General features: G+C 37.9%; 1 protein-coding gene across 8 annotated transcripts in view; it reads left to right on the plus strand.

Annotated features, from left to right (window-relative positions):
• Positions 1 to 23,604, plus strand: part of ARL15 (ADP ribosylation factor like GTPase 15) — a 366,598-nt gene that overhangs the window by 334,358 nt on the left and 8,636 nt on the right. Inside the window, exon 6 of one of the 8 annotated variants that reach the window (XM_036225308.1) lies at positions 12,587 to 13,739. The exons of the other annotated variants lie outside the window; for them this stretch is intronic. Within the exon in view, the coding sequence (XP_036081201.1) occupies positions 12,587 to 12,610 (24 nt within the window). The 3' untranslated portion in view covers positions 12,611 to 13,739. Of the gene's footprint in view, positions 1 to 12,586; positions 13,740 to 23,604 lie in introns of those variants that run through there. 8 annotated transcript variants of the gene reach the window in all.

Here is a 23,604-nt window from a genome sequence, read left to right on the forward strand (position 1 = left end):
GATGCCTTTCTTTCCCGTCTGTGGGAAGGCACACTTGCGCCTTGCCAGGGTGCTTTAATTGAGAAGCCAGACCAGCATATACATGGGCACCCGAGGGTGGGCTCCACCCGCTGATAGTCTCCCACTGGGCCTCCCACTTCGTTGTCCGTGGCCAAGTTCTGTAAACTGCTATACATAAAATATTTTGTTTTTATAGTGCTCTCAAAGAGCCTCCTTACCTCTTGGGATCTAAATTTCATAAAGGGAATTAATTTTACAAAATGATAGAAAAGGTATTTTTTGAATTAAGTTACCTATTTCTGATTCAGTGTATAAGTAAAAAGACCCACAATTATTATTTGCTAGCAAATATGTATAGCACACAAACTATAGTATTATAGTTTTCAGTGTGCTTATTTTTTGTGACAATTTTCAAATGGTGTAGAGGGGACTCACAATTGCCCTGACTTCTGTTTGACCCATAAAAGAAATCTACATTCTGGTTGTGCTATTCTCAAATGACAACAACCACCAGTACTTTATAGAACTGTTGACTTTACAGGGCAAGGCATTTAGTTTTAAAATACTCCCATTGAAGGAAAAATAATATTTACCCCCGCCCCCCGCCATTTCCTCCTTCTATCCCTCTTTCCTTCTATCTCACCAATCTGCATGCTTTTATGTATTCATTTTTTGAACTTATTCCCCTATCTGGAATGCTTATCTAAACAAAGAATTAGATAGCCCTGATAAGTGAGACTAAGCGAATTGCTTCCCTTTAACTGCATAAAAACTTTAAAGATGATCTTTCTTGGGTTGTCTGTATTTCCATTTATAGAAGAAAATGAAATTTCAGAAACAAAATTACCACGCATTTTCTAAAGTGTAAATACGTGGGCCCTGTACAAACTGGCAAATTCATTAGTGTTAAAAGCACAGCCATTCGAACTATTATGGGGGTTTGGATGACACCGTTTTTACGGTAGGAAGGCATTTCATTCTGAATGTACAGGGCACTGGTTAGAGCAGTGAGTTTTATGTGGTATAGACACCTGGAGGTGAGAAGAGACAGTGCAGAAGCTTTGTATGAACTCTGCTGAGCATCATATGATGTTCTTGAACTCATCTACCCAGCAGCCAATTCTTGGAATAACAAGGTCCTTGGGATTTTGTTTTTTCAAGGTTAGTGCATAAATACATTCACACTCTTACAGAGAATATAAGAATAAATATCACTGATGATTTATAGAATTTGGGTAACCGATTATATTTGTTTTTAAAACCTTCTAAATTGAGTCTCATTTTATGTTCACACTTATCAAGGCTATTCAGCAAAGCCACTTTCTATCCTTAACCTGAGATGATTTCCTAAATTTTAATTCTTTATCCGTACTTCATAGTGAGCTTGGAGAATTAGAAGTGAAGTAAAGGTCTGAGGAGCCAAGGGATCCTTTATAGAAAGAAAGATCATGGCCGGAACAGTGACATTGATTTTTCTGCCCAAATGCTTACCTTTACTTTGTAATCAAAAAAAAAAAAAAAAAAAAATCCAAGGACTAGTCCTAAAATACCACCCTCATTTAATATCTAAAATGCTCAAGAAACCATATATTCACACCCCATCTCCTGGAGCCTTTTCCGGAATTCAAAATCTGTTATTCAAATCTCAGCTGTAATCAAAGGTGCATCTCAAATCCCGCCTCCTTCGTGATGGTTTCCAGAACTGGGAATACCATCCCCCTGCGCTGTGCTGACTATGAGAGTGGAACTCCGTGATATTGGCTGACGTTGAGATGCAGTGTCTCCTCCGTGCCAGGCACCAAGCTAAATGCTTTCACCTAGTCCGCAGAGTAGCCTAAAAGACTACATGCTTTATTATCACCATCTTTCATATAAGGACACTGAAACTTAGTGAGATTCAGAGATGCACTCAAGATCAGGTAGTTAATAAAGTGCAAAGTCAGAATTTGAACCCTGACTGTCAGAAGTCCAGAGACTACCACTATTCAGGCCACCTCGAGTTGCCACAGCCTCGTTCAAATCGCAGATTTGGGGTTCTTGATGATGCTCAATTTTCACTTCACTGTACTTGGTCCTGCAGCCTCTTTTTGTTACATGATTTTAATTTCGAGCTTCCAAATACAACCACCAAGACCCTTTGCTCCTTGTCCATGCTCAGTTTTCAGGAGTAGAACATGGTCCTAGACACACAGTACATGCGTGGTCCATGCCTGCTGAGTTTTATAAAATTTAGTTCACTTTTCCACCAGAGGAACAGGGTAAGTGATTCGCATAATGTACCGAAGTTACTGAACACTACAAGAAACAAAAGATTCAAGAAAAATGTTGTATAATTTAAGGCAAATAAGTAAGTTAAAGATTAAGAATTTATAAATCTTGAAAACTGATGCTTGAGAGGAAACATTTTATTAAAGGCAGTAGAAGGAAACGTCTGTGAAAATGCCGAAAGACACTTTGTAAGCACTCTTTAGGGGTTTGATTTTTTTTAATTAGGTCTCTCTTAACAGTTTCCCTATTTGAATATATTGCTTACCTTCGTAAATTCATGAACACTGATTTGGGTTTAGGGGGCTCACAAATTGCGTTGAATTTGATAAGAATTGGCAGAAAAAGAAACATTCAAAGGAGAAAGGCAGGCAAGTGAATGGATATACATTTTTGGTGGGGAAAACTGCAGCTCCCCGTGCCACCCGCTAGGCGCTGCCATTCGCCAAAGACAGCTTGGTTGATGTCCTGTGGTGAGGAGGATGGGCAGAGTGGTTATAGTGAGCAGCCTTGGAGTGGGCCTGCAATAAGGACAAGCAGTGTCAACTGGCCATCAGTAATAAGAAAATCAGACTAAGCATTAGGAGTCTCGATTCCTGCCCAGAACCTTCTTAGCTGACCTTGGGTTTAGTCAGTTCACCCAACTGGGTCTTGGTTTCTTTATGTGTAAAATGAAAGGGTTAAAACAGATGCTTTGTAAGTCCCCTTCTGGCTCAAAAATTCTGACTCTAAGAATATCTTCCCCATATCAGTTATTTGGAATGAATCTTATTTTCAATTCATCTAAACAGTTTTAAATGCTGTTTAGAATAATTAAAGTAACACTAAGAAAAAGGCTTGAAAAGTAATCAACAAAATTGTGACTATCTCCCATAATGTCGTTTGTGTGACAATCTGCTAAAAATTTTTTAAGCTAATAAAAGTAAAAGACAAATATCAAATGAATGCTTTTTAAGAAAGCTAAGGGAGACATAATGGCAACTTTCCAAATGCTGCTAAAGCGCTCAGTCTGCTCCTCCCAGCTGTTACTTCTCAAGGTGCTTCTAGGCCTTCGGAAATCTGACACAATGTCAGACAAAAACCTTTCTCCCGATGCTTTTATTACCTCCTTTTCCTGAAAGTTATAATCTAACACCAGGAAGAGAACTTATAGTCATGTCTCCATAGTCATTTGTCTCCAGTGCTCTGCTTGCTAATTGAAAATTTCCATTCATGTAGTTTTCAAATAAGACCTTACGCTTTCATCACAAATGTTTGTCTTTTTACTTTTCTAATGTTTACCTCGTCTGGACAATAGTCAGTTGTTTTTCAGTATTGTTTAAACAATAAAATTTGATGAGGTAGTTTTTTTTTGTTGTTGGTTTTTGTTTTTTGAATATTACAACGATATTATTTTAACATACCCAAGGATATAGCAGAAATGTAAGACTGTCACAGTCTAGGGTAGTATTAAATGAGTTGCTTTTAAGTAAATTATCCTTTCTGGAGAACGCTTTGTGCATTTGACAACTTTCAGGATATATAATTCATCTCAGGTGCTCAAAGATCACTCTACCCAGTGAATTTTCACCAAGGGGGTTGGGCAGCAAGGACAGCCTGCCCCTCAGACGCAGCTGCATCATATTTTATGCAGATGTGAAGTTTTACGATCTTCAAAATCAGATCACAAATACAAAGTTGTGTCTTAAGTTGGGGAGACGTGCGGATTTTTTTTTCAGGTGTGGGGCTGGTTATTTGTTTTGAGTTGCATGAGTTGCATTCCGTCTGACCCACACCAGTGGCAGCTGAGGAAGACCAGAACCTGAATGATGAAGAGGGGAATCATTCTGCAAAACATGTTTTCTCCTAAGTTTGAAGTTACCTAACTCTTTATAAGACTTCAATAGTGTATAGTTATGATTGTATACTCATCTCCAAAAGGCTCTCTTTTTCATCAATCATCAAAATAACTGCAAGTTTAATTTACATTATTTGTATTTTCTTTTTATAAATTTCCGAGAACATGCTCTGTATACACTAGGAAGTCAATAAATGTCAGTCAATCAGCAACGTTTATATAGGAAAGTGAATCTTCTCAAGGGAGTAGACAATTTTCAGGTTGTCTTTTGGATGTATTCCTGCTTCAGGATCTACGCAGCTGAGTTGTCAACAGAGGTAGAGAAGTGGCTGTCCTTTTCCTGTGGGGCTGGTGTTCACAAATCTGAGTTTCCATCACTTAACTCTAAGTCAAGGCAGTATTCTGTCAGTGTGAATCACTACATATGGATCAGTTGTCGAAATATTGGAGTACTGGCCCATCCCTGTAAGTGCATCCCTGTTTATCTAACCGTTAAATGCAGGTGATAATACTACCTGACAGAATTGTACTGAGAATAAGCGAGGTAACATTTCTGTATTGGTTGGGAGTGAGTAACACAAATTGGTATGAAGCATACAATCTTAGTGGCTTATCACTATAATTTATTTCTTGGTCACCTCACAGTCCTGGTAGGTCAGTGGCAACACCCTGCTCTTTCTAATTATTCAAGGATAATTCTATACCTTCCATCTTGGTCTGCTCTCCTGTAGGCCCTTGGAACCCACTCTATTCAACTTCTCACAGAGAAAGGAAGCATCGCAAAAGCTTTGTTTGTTCCCGGGCAGAAGGGATGCACATCACTTGTGCTCACACCCCAGCACTCAGTCCCCTGGCCCCACCCAACCATGGTTGCATAGCCTAGCCTTTTACCCTGGAAGAAGAAGAGGGCACAGACATTGGGGTGCATTAGCAGTTTCTGCCACAGTTTTCTCAGACACTTACCACAGTGCCTGGCACATAGTAAGTAGTCAAGTATCATTATTTTTTAATTCCAGGAGCACCCAGGTAGCAACCACAATTCTGATCACCCTTTCAGCAGTTACTTAGGGACTATGCAAAATAGTGTGAACCCATAGAAACACTCACCTTGCATTGAGAGCCATTCTTGCACAAAATGACAAGAAACTAAACTATGAAAGCCGACCAAAAGAGATGGTTTTTTTCTTGAAACCAAGAAAAAAAAAAACATACGAGAACCTTCCATCACACCCTAGCTTCAGAACAGCAGTTACCTCTTAGGAGGTAAAGAGGGAATGTAATCAAATAGTTATTTATAAAATTTCTGTTTAAAAAAGAACCAAGATATGAAATAAATATGGCAAAATATCAACATTTATTAAGCCTGTATAGAGTCCGTTGTCAAGTTGGGCTATTTTTGGTAAAATAGCCTCCCCTCTCCCCCCCAAAAAAATTTATGAATGTACTTACAAGGAAGATTGTTTGAGGCTTTAGCATGAGACTTTTTAATTAGTTTGCTTAAGAAAAGAACATATTGAAAAACTCAAAAATGGGGGTGGTGTTAGGGGAGAGAGACAGCCTTTAGGGTTAGAAAACCCAGGTTCAAATCCCAGCTTTCTAGTAAGTAGTTATACATTTCATTCATAAAACTACACAGTTTTGAGCACCTGGTCTGGGCAGTCACTGTGCCAAGAACCTTACCTATATTTGTGCCTTATCTGTACAGAACCCTTCAAGGACAAGTGTTATTTCCCTATCTAAAAAAATTTAGGAAAGTGAAATCGAAAGCCATGAAATGACTTGTCCAATATTTCATGGTTAGAAAATGGCAGGACAGTGAGCTTTCTAGGTCAGGGAGCAGAGCACTGATAGGAAGAACAAAGGCGATGATGCAAACGCAGATCGGAATGAGAAATGGGTGGGAGATTCAAACACCTGCTGTCCTGGAGGCCCCAGTCAGCCTCAGGGTCTCCCCGGCGTCTTCCTCCCCTGATTCCTTTCCTTAGATAGATGGGGGCTGCCATGGCTCTTTGATCCGGAAACCTTAGCTGTTTATTAAAGGCACATACGTGGGTGAGCTTCTTGAGCATTTTCTTCTCTTCCTCTCCCATCCTCTCCTGTTTTCCTCAACAATTACTTCCTTTCCCCCTCATGTTATTGTTCGTACTAGAACGAGGTTTATCTTTTGCCTTTACTTTATTCTCAGAAATATCTATATGTCCGTGCTGTTCTGCACTGGGGTGGAATGAGTCCCCTTGGCAGGAGTGCATTAATTTTTACGAGAGGTGGCTGGTATATTATTTGTAGGCTCTATCGTGACTGCTCAGAGGTCCTGCAGACCATTCCACTTTCATTTCAGTGGCTTCCCTGAGTCCTGAGTGTGGCGAGAAGGGCTTTTGCTATTACACTCAGTGTATTGTATAACACTTTCAGCACACACCTCTTAGACTTAACGATTTGGTACTTTAGGTTATTGAAGAAAACTGCATGACTGCTGATCTTTGCAACATGGTTCCTGTTTTCGCAGAGGTTGGCAGCGTTCCATAATGAAAGCCTCAATGGGGAGGTATTCCAAGGAGTATGTTGTGCCCTATACGGTTGCCCAGTGAATGTTTACCCACACTGGATTCTTTTGTGATAAACCATTGAAGTGTTCCTTCCCAACTGAGGACAAAACCAGGGGAGGAAATTAAAAGCTCCATAGAAATCCAGAAGTTATAAAATCAATTGCATATTCACTTGTACTCATTTCATTGTGCAATTAGGTTATACATTTGTGTTGACATCTTTAAAGTTTAATGGATCTTCAAAAGGAATACAATTTTAGCTGTTGCAAGTTACACCTCTCACCCTTGAATGTATAGGTTCCAGTCAGTTTCTCAAATGAAAACTGTATTTCAAAATCTCATCTGCTTTGTATACTTAACGTTCTTTCAGAGAGTCAGACTCTGATTTTGTTTGCTAAATGTTTCTCAAGGGCTTGCGTTGCATGCTATTACTTTAGAACCAGATTTTAAGAGCTCCATATTTATTCATATGCAATCCCATGTTTGCAGTTTTAAAAGACTTACTATCATCTTTGATAATTGTTGAAATTCTGCTGACTTTGAGAAGCCTCTGCTCTCCATGTTCCCTCAAATCTAAATCACTCTCATTATCACATTTATGTAAATATTTTTGATATTACCCAATCGCCAGATACCTTTAAAATGTCTGCTTTTTTTCCAACTCAGTCTGTATTTTTCAGCTCTCAGCAAATTCTCTGCATTATTCCTTAAGTCATTAGTAGTTATACACTTGGGTGTCTAGTGTTCTTGGCCGTGGTACAAATTGAAGCCTCAGCTATCTCGTGGCCATATGTTCATGTTGCATATGCCATGTAATTTCTAAGAATGGGAAATTTAGAGCCTCTTTCCAGTCGCAGTTTAAGATTGATAGCTTAGAATACCCAATATATGTAAGCACAATGCTGTCTTATGTCTGTTTACCAAAAGCATTTTGAGGAATTTAGCTTCAGTTTCGATTGCCAATTCACTCCTGGCAGACTGATTAAATTAGAAGCAAAAGGGCTCCCTTCACTCCTCTGATGATGGGGTTTGATAAATGAGGGATTAGAGCAATGTTAAGTCCCTCTGGAGGCTATGCAAAGAAGATACCCAGCAGCATCTTGTGAGTATCAGAAAAGGTTCATCGTAGCTAGTCTTCTCAAGCCAGAAACTTAAAGAGTACTATTTTCTGGATCAATAAGGATTTAAGAATATAAACTAGTGGCATTTTTAAAAAGTGATCTGTTTCCTAATGAGTAAGTAGTCTGGAATGAGAGGGTGGGGATGGGGTTGCTTTCTTCATCCGTAGGCTCTGATTTTATGTTTGCTTATTACCCACAGAGTGTATGTAGATTCCCAATAAACACTGATGATAATGTTGATGGAAAGTTCTCCATTTGAGCTTCATTTCTGAAGAATGAAGCTCTTGTCTAAAAGGTGTCTGTATCTTATCTCTACTGGGATCCCATACAGGCTTGAGCCTTCGGAGTAATTCTCCATGTTCGAATTCCTAAGAGAATTGTTTGATGATTCAATCTATTGGTATGTTCCACTAATCTTCATATCTGAAGTGATATCAGAGACACACTTAATGAGTTGCAGCTCTCAAATCAGTTGCTACAATTGGACCTAAAAGGCTTTTCTCAGGCAAGTCCAGATATCCACTTTCCCTTATCTGCTGACTTTCAGGGCCTTCTAGAGAACAAATGGCTGGTCCTTTTCCAAAGGGACAGATTTCCCTATCTGATGCTTTTGTTCACCAGAAAGAAAAGAAAATGAAAACTGCTGTCTTCCCCTAGGATATTGAACCCAAAGCAAACTGAAGCTGTGTGGATTTCCTTTGTAGTGGTCTCCTTCATATAAATATGAATAGACGATTACTGAATATCAGAGGTTTGGGTTAGAGGTGAACCATCTCTTTGATGTGCAGAGCAAAATGAAATAGTAAGACATCAGATCTTGGGACTTGAGAGTTTCCTGAGTGACCTGTCAGGACTTTATTTGCTCAATGTAATGCCTTCTGCCTCCTTGCGATGTTAAGAGCTGTTGGAGGAAATTATGTTGGGTATTTACCAATCATCTAGGCTTTTCCTGGCTTCAGACGAGTTTCCTTATACCTTTTTTTTTTCCTATGAGAATATCCTAGGTTAGCCATGTATTTGCTAAGCAGGCTTAGTACAAAAGGCCTTAAAAGATATGTCACTCATTTCTGTCATAGAAAAATCTTTCTCAAAAAATAATATTTTGTGTTCTGGAAGCTAATTTTATATTTTTCTTTCTGTCTTGCATTTTGACTCTTCTTCTGGATATGGCCCAGTTGAGTTGAAGGTATTCTCTTAATTAAATCTGTTCTGCGTTTTTTTGGGGAATAACTTTTAGAATTTCTCCTTTAGAATAAGAAAAACCAAACTGGGAAGCAGTAGGTGAAGTCACCTGGCAAGTCAAAAGCCATCTTGAGAATAGAGTAGTTTATATTTCTTGATGCGGTGAAATTCAAAATATACGATGCCCTGGTTGAGACTGTTGTTCTTAGATCAACATCATTTCAAAGAAAAAGAGTGAATGTGACAGGGATGCGTGTTTAAAATGTCTTCCTTTCCCTTTTTCAGTTTTTACAACTGAAATAACTAAATAGCGTGGCATCTGTAATAGGCTCTCTTATTGACTGGGTCATAAAAGTAGGACCTGGAAGAAATGGCACAGTCTTCACAAAATAAAATAATGTAGACGTTGTTTCAATTGTTTAATGCTAGACATGACGACTATAGCTTTAATGTTCTTTTACATTACTTTCTCGTAATTTATAAATATAGTGAACTTTTGAGCGGGTTAGTGACTGTCACACCCTCTTCTCTGTGCCATCACCATTTTTACACATGTGCAGCAGACCTCTTTATAATTATTGTCTTTCTCACCCAGTAGCCAACCTCTTTTTTTTTTTCTGCCCCACGACACAGTGCCTGGCACAGAATAAATCTCCCTACCAAATAAATAAATACTGTAGATAATCCTGGCCACTCCGTTTTAAGACATGTTTGTGGATCTCCCTCTCTTCCCAGTAGTTTAGTTTGGTCAGTTCCCCATTCCGTCATCTGCCCAGAAGGGCAAGGCAAGGGTAGGAACTGAAACCCTTTGGCTTTTCTTGTTAGCAGCTCATTTAGTACCATTCAGTGAACATTCACTGAACCTTTGCCCCCCACACATCAGCCCCTGCTCCAGATGTGGGATTCACCAAGATGAGCGATAGAGCCTGCTTTGGGCAAAGCACTGCGAGCCAAGCCTTCTTCCTGGAGAATTTGCATGTAGAAGGGGAAATTAAGACCTTTACAAATAATTAAAGAATGAATGAGTGAATAAATGAATGAACATACATATGTGGAGTGTACAGAATTTGAGCTAAGGGAGCAATCAATTTTGGGGGGAAAGAATATCAAGGAAAACAGAGAAGAGAGGTGACAGAAAGGGAGACAGAATTCCAAAATGGATGAGTTGGAGAAGTAGAGCCCCGAGGTGTGAAAATTAATACACAGTAAATTTGGAGAGACAATAAGCACTCTGAGGCACAGATCCAAGTAGTGTTGGAACTCAGGTTGTTTAATCAGAGGTATTTTTCTTTCCAGTTTAGGTCATGAGTCCTGGGAGAAAAGAGACTGTGTTCTCCCAGCTTTGCATCATGTACAAGCTGCTCAAGAATATTGGTAGATTTAAACTAAATTAACTAATATAGAACTATAAATTGTGTGTGTGTGTGTGTTCTAATTTCTCTCCCATTTCCTTGCCCTGCCCAGTCTCTAGTGTATATGAATAATGAACTAATTAAAACACTCAACAGAAGAGAAGAGGAGATAAGGAGAAAAAAGAAAAGTTTATATTCAGTCTAAACCCTCAGGGTTGTGACTAAGTGGGAGGGAGGGGTTGTATACACACACACACACACACACGCACACACGCACATGCACATGCTCACATATATAATCAAGATAGTGACTGTGAATACTGGCAATGATACAGGGTAAATACCATTGGAATGATAAAACCAAGGAACTACAGTAGCTCAGAGAAGGAAAATCTCTCCTTCAGCTATTGTGATTGGGGATTGAGAAAGTGGTATTGGAGTTGGGTCTTAAGCACAACTAAAAACAGAATTTTAACAGTAATAGTAGTGGACATGGATTAGTTCCATGTCCTACCTCAACCCAGTGAGGTAGGTATTACTCTTAACATAATTATTTTACAATTACTTCCCAAATGAGGAAACTAAGGCCTAGAACAGTTAAGAAATTTACCCAAAGTCAAGTAGCTAGTAAGTGATAAAGTAGAGATTTAAAAGTAGGTAGTTTGGGCTCCAGTCCAAGTTAACTATTAACTATTTTAATAAACTAGGGCTTTCTAGGAGAAAGAAATACCTTGAGCAGAGAGCTCATCTGTGGGAAGGGCAAGATGGGATTTAAGGAGTAAGTAACTAAACCTAGTTTGACTGGAAAGTTAGGGACTTAAGCATCTGTGAGTATTGGGGATGACCACCTATTGTGGATTGTAGACCTCCCATAATAATAGTACCTCCCTCAATGGGTTGACAGAAGTATTAGTGAGAGAGAGAGAGAGTATGTGTGTGTGTATAATCTTAGTAAGATTATATAGAGATGGGGTTCCTAGGATTGCTGAAAGGAATTATTAGAAAGGAAGGTGAAATGAGAGAATAAAAGCAGATTTCTGTTTATCTCACAGAATTTGGCCAAAGTCCTGAGGCTAAAGATAACTTTGCCGTGTTTAGATTCCCCACCCATCCCTCACTCTGCAAGATTATTTCGTAAAATATTATTGATTTGATCAAGAGTCATTAAAAATTCCAGATGACATCTGATGTCTGATCTAGAAGATAAAAACTGGACAGTGCTGTTAAAATTCCATCACCTTGAAACACCACAGAGGAAAAAAGTTCTTTGTAAGCACCACTACTACCTAAAAAAAATAAAGAAAAAATATGAAAATTCTATTTTAAGCATCATTTGTTTTATATAGTAAAACAATCGAATAATCTCTTGAATTTCTCTCTAAGGGATTTGATCTACTGAAGAATTTCTTCTTAGTGTGGTACATAAAATCCATTCTTAAAATGAGTTAACTTCCTTTGAGGTTTTTTTATCCTGAGACAATTCTGATAAATCGTAGTCCACATACCATCGTAACAGTGTTAACAAGTACTTTTAAGAAGCCCCTAAAGTAGTAAGAATGACTCGAGACTGGTGACTTTCAGTGAAGCTTGGTGTGTTCTTTTAAATAATAATGCCAAGCAAAGAGATTGAATGTTATTATTCAATTCCAGATGGAGGTATCACTTTATTTTTAGTTGTTTGTATAGGCCACTGCTTCTGTCTACAAAGAACATAAAGTGACTCCCATAAAAATTATAATAAATTGACATAGAAGATCAGGACAAAGAAAAGCAAGCTATGATAACACCAACCCTATGGGCCAAGTCACCGCTCCAATTTGGTTTCATATTTGGTGCTCTGAGTTTCTGAAAATTAAAAATGTAGGGGAATCATGATCTGTGATGTATTTCTTATTATTGGAAAAGAAGGAGGATGTGTCTTCTACAGGGAAGATACAAGCTGTTCAAGTACAGTTCCAAAAGGGTTTTTCTATAAGAGACACTGAATGATTTAATGAATAATCAATCCATGACAACATTTTTATAGTAAATGCAGTTCTGAATTTTTTGTGGCTTTTGCTTATGATGACATTAAGTAAAGACTCTAGTATTAAAATGCCATGGAGTGAGGCAATTTTATAGCCTTCAGCAGGCTATACTTGAACTACATTCAAGGACAGCATTGGACATCCTGTAGAGGAAAATGGTTGGCCTGGCCCTTTAAATGATCTTCTCTAAGTATTACTTCTCTCTGAAGGGGGTCTGATGGAGAGTCTTAAGTAAGAGGTTTTGTTTTTTACCCAGGACCTGAAGCGCTGGTACTACTGATTGTGGAAAATCCACATATGAACTTTGTAGCCTGGCGAGATGGAGTTGGATATTCAGTTGCCAAAGTTAAGAATCTGGAGTGATGTTTTCACCTGCCTGAAAGGTCACCCATCTTCCAGAAGTGGACACATGGTTATAATTTAAGTCAATTGTTATTGATTTAAACCCCTAAAATGCTTAGATATGATAAAAATCCATATTTAACTGTGATGGTTAAAAAGCAACTATATTTCTTTTTGTCACCTAAGTAGATACTATGATATATAAGGAGAATTTTTATTGGTAGCTATTGTTTTCTTCATATTCATACAACAAATGTTTATCGAATCTCTAGTATGAGCCAGGTTACCTTTCTGTATGTCTGCATACAGGCAAATTTTTATTTTCTTTTCTGATCTTTGATTTGTTCGCATGCACGTTATTTAATTTGTTTTATAAAGTATAAAAACCGTAGGGGCTTATTGTTCCAAGTTCAATAATTCAGAGGTATAGTAAGAAGAAGTTAATAATCTTTATTCTGCATTTACTCCTCAGTGTTATCATACACTGATATCAGTTTGATGAGGCTTCTTCCATACCTTTCTCTGTGTTCAAATAACATCCTCAACTGTTCACATAATGTGTCTAAAACTTAAATGTATAATAATGGTGATTTTTTTTCCCCCACGGAGCTGGCAAGTAGGAGAAATTTCCCCCTAATTATAATTGATTTTCTGTAATGTACTTATTCGCTCTGTTTTATCTTGAGGGGTAGGAGAGGAGGGATTGCTTTCTCTACAGAATAACTTAGAAGCTAAAGACTCCACCTTTCCTGTCCTGAACAGGACCAAACTTGGCAGAATGTCATAGGTTTGTACTTTCCTGACGACATCAACTTTCCTCTGATGTCACCTTCTGTTTATGTCTATGTAATAGAAATTAGTTGTACTCATAAATTTTGAGACTGGCCCCCATATCATAGTATCAGATCTAAATACATTCTAGGCACCTTCTCAAAATTCAGGGCTTGAGTATTCTTCCACTGAACTTTTGTTCAACAGTAAAGTAATCTGTTTTATAGTATTACTTAGTATGCATTTAGTGAGTATACAGAATTCTAGGAACAGCATGACCCTAAAGTTTCAAAAAGAAAGATTTAGATCATCTGAATATATAATTATGTTCATATATACTACTTATATTCTTATCACTTATATAAGTATATATATAAACATATATAAGTATCATTTATATATACTTATATATATCACATGTATATATATCACATATATGTGAATATACATTTTTATATATCACAGAATATATGTCACTTTTATACACCTATGATAATATTTGAGGATAATGATAAGTCTGAAACAAAATGGATAACTGCTGAAAAAACAGGACTACTTTGTGGGAAAGCTTATATAGCAGTGGTATTCGAAACATTTTTGGATGCCCAAGTCTTTCAAATAATCTCTGAAATACTATGTGCCAAGAGTCTTTTCCATGTTTAAAAGTTGTTAGGCATTGCTAGCCCTTACCCAAGAAAACCAAACACACACACATACTTTCCCAAAATTTTACTCTCAAACCTGAAAACCAATAATTATAGATACTGTTATATGTCAGTAAGTGAACACTGTTACAAGGGATGTCTAAGAAAGCAAACTTTAGTATTCCCATTTTACATATGGGGAAATAGATGGAATGTGGAAGGTTAGGAGCATAGAGGGAAAAGTTCCAAGGCAGGGAGGTCATGTAATAGTGAGTGACTATTAAAAAGTAGGTCCCCTGCCAGGAGACTGGACTTCTCTCTGGCTCCCTGAAACAGTGTCAGGATGGCCACCCTCTCCCAGAAACTTAAAGTAACCCAAAGGGAGAGATAGTGGCTTCACCACTTCCAGTTGGTTAATCCCCTCTCTGTCAATCACTTGCGTACTATCTGAATAGACTATAAATTCACATTTCTGGAGCCACATGGTCAAAATAGCACTTTATATTCAGTGTGAAATTCTTAAAATGAAACCCAGCTGGCAGATGGGAAGGATTGGGGGGGGAGGGGAATATTGGGTGTGCGAGGGGTTCATAATTTTCCAGAGAGCTTTTTTTATGCTTTGTGCAGATATAGGAATATTTTTAAACATCTATGATACAGCAAGAATGAATTTCTTAACCATAAGAGTAATTTATAATATTTCATAAATATATAAATACCATTAAGATAGTTATGCAAGCCATTCCAGAGCCTTGCCTGTGAGGATAGAGTAATTTGCTTATTTAGGGAGCTCTTTTCCATTGTAATTAATAAATTATATCTTTCAACGTTTTAAATAAGTCCTTGGATTAATAGCCTAATTCGAGAGAGAAAGAGAGGCAGACAGAGAGCACAAAGCTAGTTTAGTACGCTTCCATCTAGATCTCTTGTCAAGAGCTTCCGCTCATTATGTTGCACATGTTTATCTGTTCCATTTCCTTCTCTTTCTCCAGGTTGTGTAGGAAATATCCCACGTCTTGGTGATTTACAGGGTCAGCGGCCATGTCAGAACTGGGCAAACCCCATTCCAGAACATGCGTTTAGTTACTGATTTAGTTGCTTTTAGTTACCGATCCAAGCCTTGTTACCCTTAGGTCATGCCAGATATCTTTACAATTTATCAAATCAGATTGCCTCTTCTAACAGCACCAAAAAGCTGTTCAACCTGTGACCAGGTTACTGCATACTTGGAGTGTGTGGCTTCTTATAGGAAGTCAGAATTCGAATATTTCAGCAGCTGCAAGAGATTTCACCTTGTCCATGTTTTACGAAAACTGTACTGCATTTAAGTTGCAAAGAAATGTGCAGGTTACGCGTATTGTTTATCTGAATGAGAAGCTGCAGTCAAATTAGGCAAGAATTTATTTCTCACTATTTCTCTAGAGCCACATCTTTCTCATCTTTGTGAGAGATTAGATGTCATGAATAGGCACCTAAAATTTACAAACCCTGCTTCAAGAACTCTGAAGCCTAGATCCCCTTATGTTAACTCTGATGAAGATAAGGTACCAGGTAATTCATTCACTGAAAATACGCAGAAGTAAATGCCATTTGCATACATCATTTTATATTCTATCATTGATGCTTAACTTAAAAATAGCCAGCACAAGCCACCACTTGTCAGGCATTGGCATTATATGATTTTTAATTTCAAATTCTGTGATAAAATTGCCATCTTACTAATGAAAAAAAATCAATGTGGTAAGGATGGAAAGAAACAGATAATAATTTCAAAGTATATAGGGCTGTTTTGCAAAGTGCCAAGTTTGCCTGTTTCCTAGAGAACGGTTAAGTGTGGGAGATAATATTTCAGAGCATTGGCTACAAGAAGCTCAGGGAAATTTTCCTAAAGGGTATGCTTTATAAATTTGATTCCACTTCTTTGAGTCTAGAAAATGGAAATAAGTTCGATTTAGAAAATATTTTATAAATGCATTCAAAATAAAGTAATGTTTCTTTTTTTAAGGATACTGTATTTAGTAATGAGATATCCAGTTGTAATCATAATTTACTTTCATAGCTATAATTGTTTCTACAGGAAACTACAAGAGTGTGAGTGGGTATGAGTATGGATTTGTTTTTCAATTTTGTTCATTTATACTCCATGTTCACAAAAAGATTTGAGGTGATAGACACTAATATTGATTCTGACAGTGGACATGATTTTATGCAGCACTCTAAACTTCAGACTGAAATTGGTATTAATGACTTCCCCTCTGAAAAGACTTTTGATTCAACAGGATAAAAGGTACAATTTGAAATACGCAATTAAACTCCCCTCCCTTATCTATATTGATCTGAACTTGTAGTTGAACAGTTCATTAAGAGTTGGTTAAAGTTCTTTGTCATTAAAAAAATAAATGTATACCCTAAATATTTTTATTTTAACTTAAAACATACAAATGGTACTTACCAATCTTTTGATACTGGGTGAAGGCCCTTCCTCTGAGTTATGTGGCCATTAATCAGAGTTCTGTATTTCTTGCAAAAAATACAGCCATTACCTACGATTTTCTGCTCCTGTGTCTTTAAAATGGAACCATAAGTTAAAGACATATGGGCAGTCATCTGCACCTCCCTTCCAGTCCTTTATAGCCATCTCATCTAAATCTAACTCAACAGCAGTTGGTTTTTAGTGACTTACCTCTGTTGAGTTCTTTGAACATATTACATTTAGTTTTTCATAGGAATAGAAATTCTCTTTTCGAGTTCATATTTCACTAGTGTCACACTTAATTAAATTATTAAGTGATGATAACAAATACGATTGCCTTCATGAGAACTGGGAAACAAGTCAGCAGCTGAAATGAGCAGACGTGACAGAGAGCTTCATGAGCATCAAGAATGTGGCCGGCATCATTCGGGCATTGTATCCAGCGGGTGTGGCCATTCATTGTGTAGACAGCATCAGTCATTGTCTTGTACCAGAACAGTGAGGACTCAGATAATCCTAATCAATTCAATTAAGTAGAGGTTAATCAAGAGAACTTTTATCGTAACTATGAAATTTTGTCTGGAAACCAGTTAAAGATGTGTCCTTATCTGTATCCGCTTGATATTTAACTCATACCGGTCCATCATTCTCTCTTTCGGATCAGTTATGTGGCCAATATTATTATTGCTGTGATGCCTGCTTTTAATTCATGGTACTATTTGTACGTGGCTTCAGTTACTTACATACGTACTTCATATCTGTCAGTCTCTTCCACTGCTATGTATACTTCACGAGGCCTGGGACTTGTTATGTGCACCTTGGTGTCCCCAGAGCCAGAATGTGTAGAATGAGTGGAAATGTGGCTGGTTCCTTCAGTATACTTCTTCCAGCCCAATTTAATTGTTCTGATTTGTCTCCGCTAAGATCTGTTGTTTTCTACTTTGAATAAGAAACAAAAGAGTCTGTGCCCAGACTGAGATGCTCTGATGTTGCTCCTAATCTACCTTTTCACTCCAGCTCCTAAATCTCCTCCTGATACCCGGGAGGGAGCCTGATGGTTGGGGCTGATAAACCATAGACTGAATCATTAACAGGGTCTTTGTTCATTGGTGTTTTGCCTTCTGAAGTTCAGTTCAGAGCCCAGTTTCTCAGCCTCTCAGCATTACTGAAGTTTGGAACTAAATAGTTTTTTGCCGCAAGGAGCGGGTAAGCCGTCCTGTGCATGGCAGGATGTTGAGCAGCATCCCTGACCATCGCCCACCGGATTCTTGTAGCACCCAACTTCCTCCGACCCCCTAGTTGTGACAAATAAAAATATCTTCAAACTTTACCAAATGTCCCTGAAGGATTAGATATCCCCCATCCGCACTGAGAACTGGTGGTTGGGACAGCCCTGGGTTGACTACCAGGACCCAATGCCACACTAACAGCCCTGCCGTGAATCTGGTCAGTGGCGTTTTGAACCTTCATTTCTAGTGTTCTTTTTATGTCTGATTGTAATGTTCTCCAGACTTGTCTTTCACGTGCTTTATTCTGAGTTCAACTAGTCCTGTGTGGGTTTTTTTGGCTAAAATTCCTTAGGACAGATTACCACTCAGCTTTTCTTTCCTCAGACTGCCTGTAAGCCTCTTTCCAAGCTCATATTTCTCAGTTGCCAGGATATTAGGCTCCTGGCTGTATTGCCAGCAAAAAAAGAAATTCTCTCCCCATGACTAACAACATGGCAGTTTGTTACAAGGCCATTTGTTACCTGTTCCCCATGTGTAGATGTGTTATGGAGGCGGCCGTCAGCCTTTTTTTGCCCTTCCCCCCATCTTTCCACGCCTTCCTGTTTTTCCTTTTCCTCCCAGTGTTTCCATGGTGGCCCCTTGCAGGAGCCAGAGGACAAACTGCTGACAAGAACATCCCTTGAATATCTCTGCATCTGGACAGGGCCATTGGCACCCTCCACTGGCGGCCGAGCAACCCGAGGCTTGCCATATTTGACTGTCTCCTGTTTAAGGCCCAAGAATTTGATTCTGCTCCAACATCTAAATGTTGCCGCTGTTAGGACAGAGTGCTGTCCGAGTATCACAAGGCCAATATTAAACATGTTTATTTGGGTTCCATATATTAACATTTTAATTTGTTACTGCTCTTGCCATTGCTTTCTCACACACATGGCTGTAAGAATGAGATAGGGGATATATAGTCCATTACAAAAGTCAACTAAACTAGACGATATAAACTATTCTTAAAAGATTTTTGTGTCTTTAACAAGCTTTAGCCATTGTCTAAATATATTTCTTTCCCTAATATTTTGTAGAGTCAAAGAATCCTTTGAGTTAGCCAACTGATAGTGGTTGAGTGAAGTGCATTACAGGTACCAATACTGAATAAGCAGGGATAAGAATTGTACCCGACAAAATCAAAGCGTGTTCTCCCGGTTGTCTGATCAGACAGAAATTGATTGAGGTGTATTTGTGGTATAGAACCTTGTATAACAGAAAACCCTGTATATGAGGCATGGCCAAAACTGATTTTAAAATATACAGTAGTTTCTTACGAAAATTCAAAATGAAATAGTATAGTGATTGTTGTTTATGTATCAGCTAACATCATGTTACCTTAACGTTTTTAGTAAAGTGAGTCTCTGGGGATGAAATGTGTTGTTCACTCTAAGGCAAATGTTGGATTTGAAAAATACCAGGCTCAAGGTCTTCTTTCTCTCATGCCATTTCGCAGAATCACAGGCTGTGGTGAAAAACAGTGCAGTTCTGTAACACAAAGGCATAAATTCTCAGATTGGAGGGTCCTCAGAGTACATCTACAAACCCCAACCTAAGCATTTAGCAAGGCGGAGGAGGAATAACCTAATGGTGTTGATCCATTTCCATTACTGAGGCAGTAATTGTTAGTAATTGATGAGATATTTTTTCCCCAATACCTCTTAAATCCATAAGATATGGAATTTATATCATCAACCTGCACTTTATAATACCAGGATATCTACCCACCCTCCCACCCACTCAGACATTTCAGTATGCACAATTAATGAATATTAAGTTAAAAAAATAACCTTAAAAGAATCAATTTCATGGTGAATGCATCTAGTTAAGCAAGCCATTTAAACAACATTTTACTCGTGTGTAGCAGACCGTTTTATAAGTTACTGATAGCTTTACAAGCCTGTGTTTCAGACAAGCTAATTGGTTGTCTCTGATGTGTTTGGGACTTTTACTCATTAATTCTTCTGTCTAGTACATACTTGACTAGCTCTCATATATATAGGTAGAGCTTTTTAAACAACCATCTTCTATTGCCAGGAAAAGTTTTTTATAGATAGATTTCTTTCTACTTACATTTGCTTTCTCAAAATAAAGGTAAATCATAACTGAATACTAATTCCAAACAAGAAAGATACAGAATCAAGTATAACCCACTTAACGTGGTCATTACTAAAAATCGAATGCTCTTTTGAAAGAGTGGAATAGAAATGATTATAGAAAGGAAGAAGAAAAAAAGAAAATGGTGTGTTGTTGAAAGCCGGCTGCCTCTGTAATTAATGACTGTGTTATAGATGTTATTGAAAAATCCGATGCCTGCACCTGCATGCAAAGACAAGTGTATGGATGCTTCTCTTTTTGCATATGTCAGTGCTTTCCATTCTCTGAGATAAGAATTAGGTGCTTTGTTTGGACACAGATTAAAGGAATAGCTCAAAACATAAGTGTCGTATGGGTCTTGGGATTTCTGGAATGGTTCTATTTTCCATGATAGGTTGTTTACTTATCTGTTTGCAAAATAATTCATTACAGTTGCCTGTAGGCATATGTATAATGGAGTTTAAACCAATTAGACTAGACCTACAGTTTTGAAACTGTTCGTGAAATCCCGCCTCCTGCATGAAACCTTGGCCTGATTAATTGTGAAGAGTGGTAACTTATCTCTGATATTCACTTTCGTTCCTTTAGCTACATTTTAATACGGGATGAAATATAGTACAAATTTTGTTGCCCTTTTCATTATCATTTCAGCCCTTTAAATTTGTTTAAAAATAGATAAGTGTGTATCCTCTTTATGTCTGGCATCGTACTGGGTGCATTGGACAATACAAAATAATGTTTTATTGTCTTTGCCCTCAAGGAACTGGGGACTCATACTCATGAAAAAACGTTGAGAATATTCATCCAAATCTGCATAATCCTAGTGAATCTGGGTGAAAATGGAGTTCACCAGAGACTTGTGGCGATGTCCTAACCCATTTATTTATACAGTAATTATTTCTAATGTCTGTTATAAGGAGAAGTAATGGCTCATGTAACTGAATTTATAATAGGCAAAAACTAGAAACAGCCCAGATGTCCATCAACTGATGAACATGGACAAATAAAATGTGATATATGCATATAATATAATGTTATTCAGCCATAAAAAGGAATGAAGTTCTGATGCATGCTGCAACATGGTGAACCTTGAAAATACTATGCTGAGTGAAAGAAGCCAGAAACAATTGAATTTAAGATGTGTAAGTGATTTCAGAATTGGCCTTCTATGTAAAAAGGTATGAGATTGTAGTTAAGCTTACGAATAGTATTAGAATAGAACGTACCAGAACTTGAGAGTCATTGAATTTATAAATTTAACGGAAGAAATTTTTAAGAATTTTTATTGTAAAAAAAAAAAAAGAAGAAGAAGAAGAATCTTAACTACGTGAGAATGTTTTGATTATTAGGTGGTCTAAATGCTTAAAAAGGAAGTTGAATATATTAAATTTATAAATGGAATTTTGAGACATTTAAGAGTGGTTAATTAAATTTATAAGTGGACCTAAAAAGTATTCAGCCTCCTGAAAGTATTTTCAAGATTTACCAGATGTATAAATAGAATGTTAAGATTTTTGAGTTGTTTAGAATCACTTTAGACAAAAGCAGATTTCATATATTGTAAATTTAATAAATTGTATATTCCTTTTTAAAACTCAAAGTAACAATAACTAGTATTGCTGTGCACTAAAAGCCAATCTTAAGAACACCAAAAACCTCAAACTGACAGGTCACCCAGTGCCCTGGCTAGTTCTTTTTAGCCTTTAGGAAGTTTCCATGCGAAAGAACCCAGGGTGAACAGAGAGAAAAAAAAATACAGCTTTGCTGAGAGATGACCCTTCTGCCTGTTGGAGCACAATCCAGAGCATCTGAAATCATAAATGGAGCCTGGCCAGACTGGAAAAGCCAACTTCTTTGTCCCCCTAAAGTGTGAGCCAAAGTGGGGAAGCAGAGGGCTGGCAAGTAAAGTCGCACTGAGACCCAGAAAGCCAGCTGCCCAAGCACCTCCCGGGCCCTCCTTGTGCCCCTCCTGGACAAAGCGAGGAGCCGGATAATACGATAGGCCAGGGCTTGGCAATTTTTTTTTTTTCCTGTAAAGGGCCAAACAGTAAATGTTCTAGGCTTCGTGGAACATACTGTCTTTGTGTTTGTAACTCAACTTTGCCATTGTAGCATGCATGCAGCCATTGATAAGTGAATAAGCATGGTTATGTTCCAGTAAAACATTATTTATAGGGAATTTATTATGCCCGGGGTGCTAAGGAGGCAACCAACCATGGCTGCTGTGACTAAGGTCAGTTCTATTTTTAAGTTTCTTCTGTAACAGTAAGGCTTCTCCTTGAGATGAGGAGAGGACTTCAGCTGAGACATAATATACAATAAATTTATTGGTTGATCCTTTCTACCTGTGGATGGAGGGGCCTTGGGGCAGACTCAAGAGTTAGAGCAAAGGCCTACATGCAGGAATCACTCCAAACTGTAGAGGGCCAGATAGAACAACTAGAAGAAAGGAGGATGCAGATAAAGGAATACTAGGTATTTTTCCTTGGTCCCTGAATACTGGAAGTGTCCGTACCTAATCTATCCCTCTCCCAGTGATTGTCTGATAAGCAAGCTGCTTGGATAGAATAAAACAACCCCCCTCCGCAGACATATAAAAAAGAGATAATAGATGTAATTCGTTCTATACTTCTAGGTTAGCAGATTAAGCAAAAATAAGATTGCCTTTCAGACCCTAGGTTATACCACCAAAGCAAATGGGATCATTTTATTTGGCTCTCTGGGACACTCTAAGTTCTCCTGTGCAGAGGAAGACTGGATTTCTATATAATTATTGTCACAACATAGAACATTCTATACACATCAGAGGAAGACTTCTAATAAGGCAAAGGCTCAATCGCTGGTCATAACCCGTAGTCATTAGTCTGGTTTTTAATTATTTCAAGGTCAGGCAGGCTATATTTTGCTTAAGAAAGAAACCATCTTATCAGAACTACACTTTTATATTACCCCTAGTGTTCTTGAAAGCAATCATCCATTACAAATATACACTCCCAAAATAATATTGTGTCCTTGGTTAACATCAAGTTGTCATTTTCTGGTCCCTATTAGTACTTAGTAAAAAGAAAAAATATCTAGTCTGCGTTTTAATATTGTTGGAACTATGGCAAATTGGTTTTACTTGTATTTTTTTTTTATTCCTGCCTTTAATGACATGTAGTACCTTTCTAAGGATTTCAAAATCCCACAATGAAAAGTACAATGAAAAGGTCACAGCTGGCAATGCTCTCTCTAGACTAACCTTTCTTTGAACAAACGGCCAAGAATGCACTCTGAAGAATCTTAATGATGCCCTGCCACTTTATCTCCAGACCCTGTCCTAGAGCCACTCTATGGGCAAAGTTCTCTCTGACTTTGGTGAAGGTTACTAAAGTCTGTTCCATGAGCTACAATTAACATAGCAAAGATGGAGGAGCCCTTCACAAACATACATACAAGGTGTATATATATACTCAGCGGTATGCTGGTAGCATTGAACAACCAACTCTCTAGAAAGGAAAAGTCCTGGTTTGTTGCACTTTTAGATTTTCATGGTGTAAATACTTCCAACTGTGGCCAGTTGCATGACTTGTAGGATTTGACACCTTTGCACCTGGAGTTGGAAAGAGAAAGCATACAATCAGCATTTCAATACAAATGTCTCCCCCCAGTGTGACATGTGAATAGAATACAATTGATA

Source organism: Rousettus aegyptiacus, unplaced genomic scaffold, assembly GCF_014176215.1.
Source record: "Rousettus aegyptiacus isolate mRouAeg1 unplaced genomic scaffold, mRouAeg1.p scaffold_m13_p_8, whole genome shotgun sequence".
Lineage (NCBI taxonomy): Eukaryota > Metazoa > Chordata > Mammalia > Chiroptera > Pteropodidae > Rousettus > Rousettus aegyptiacus.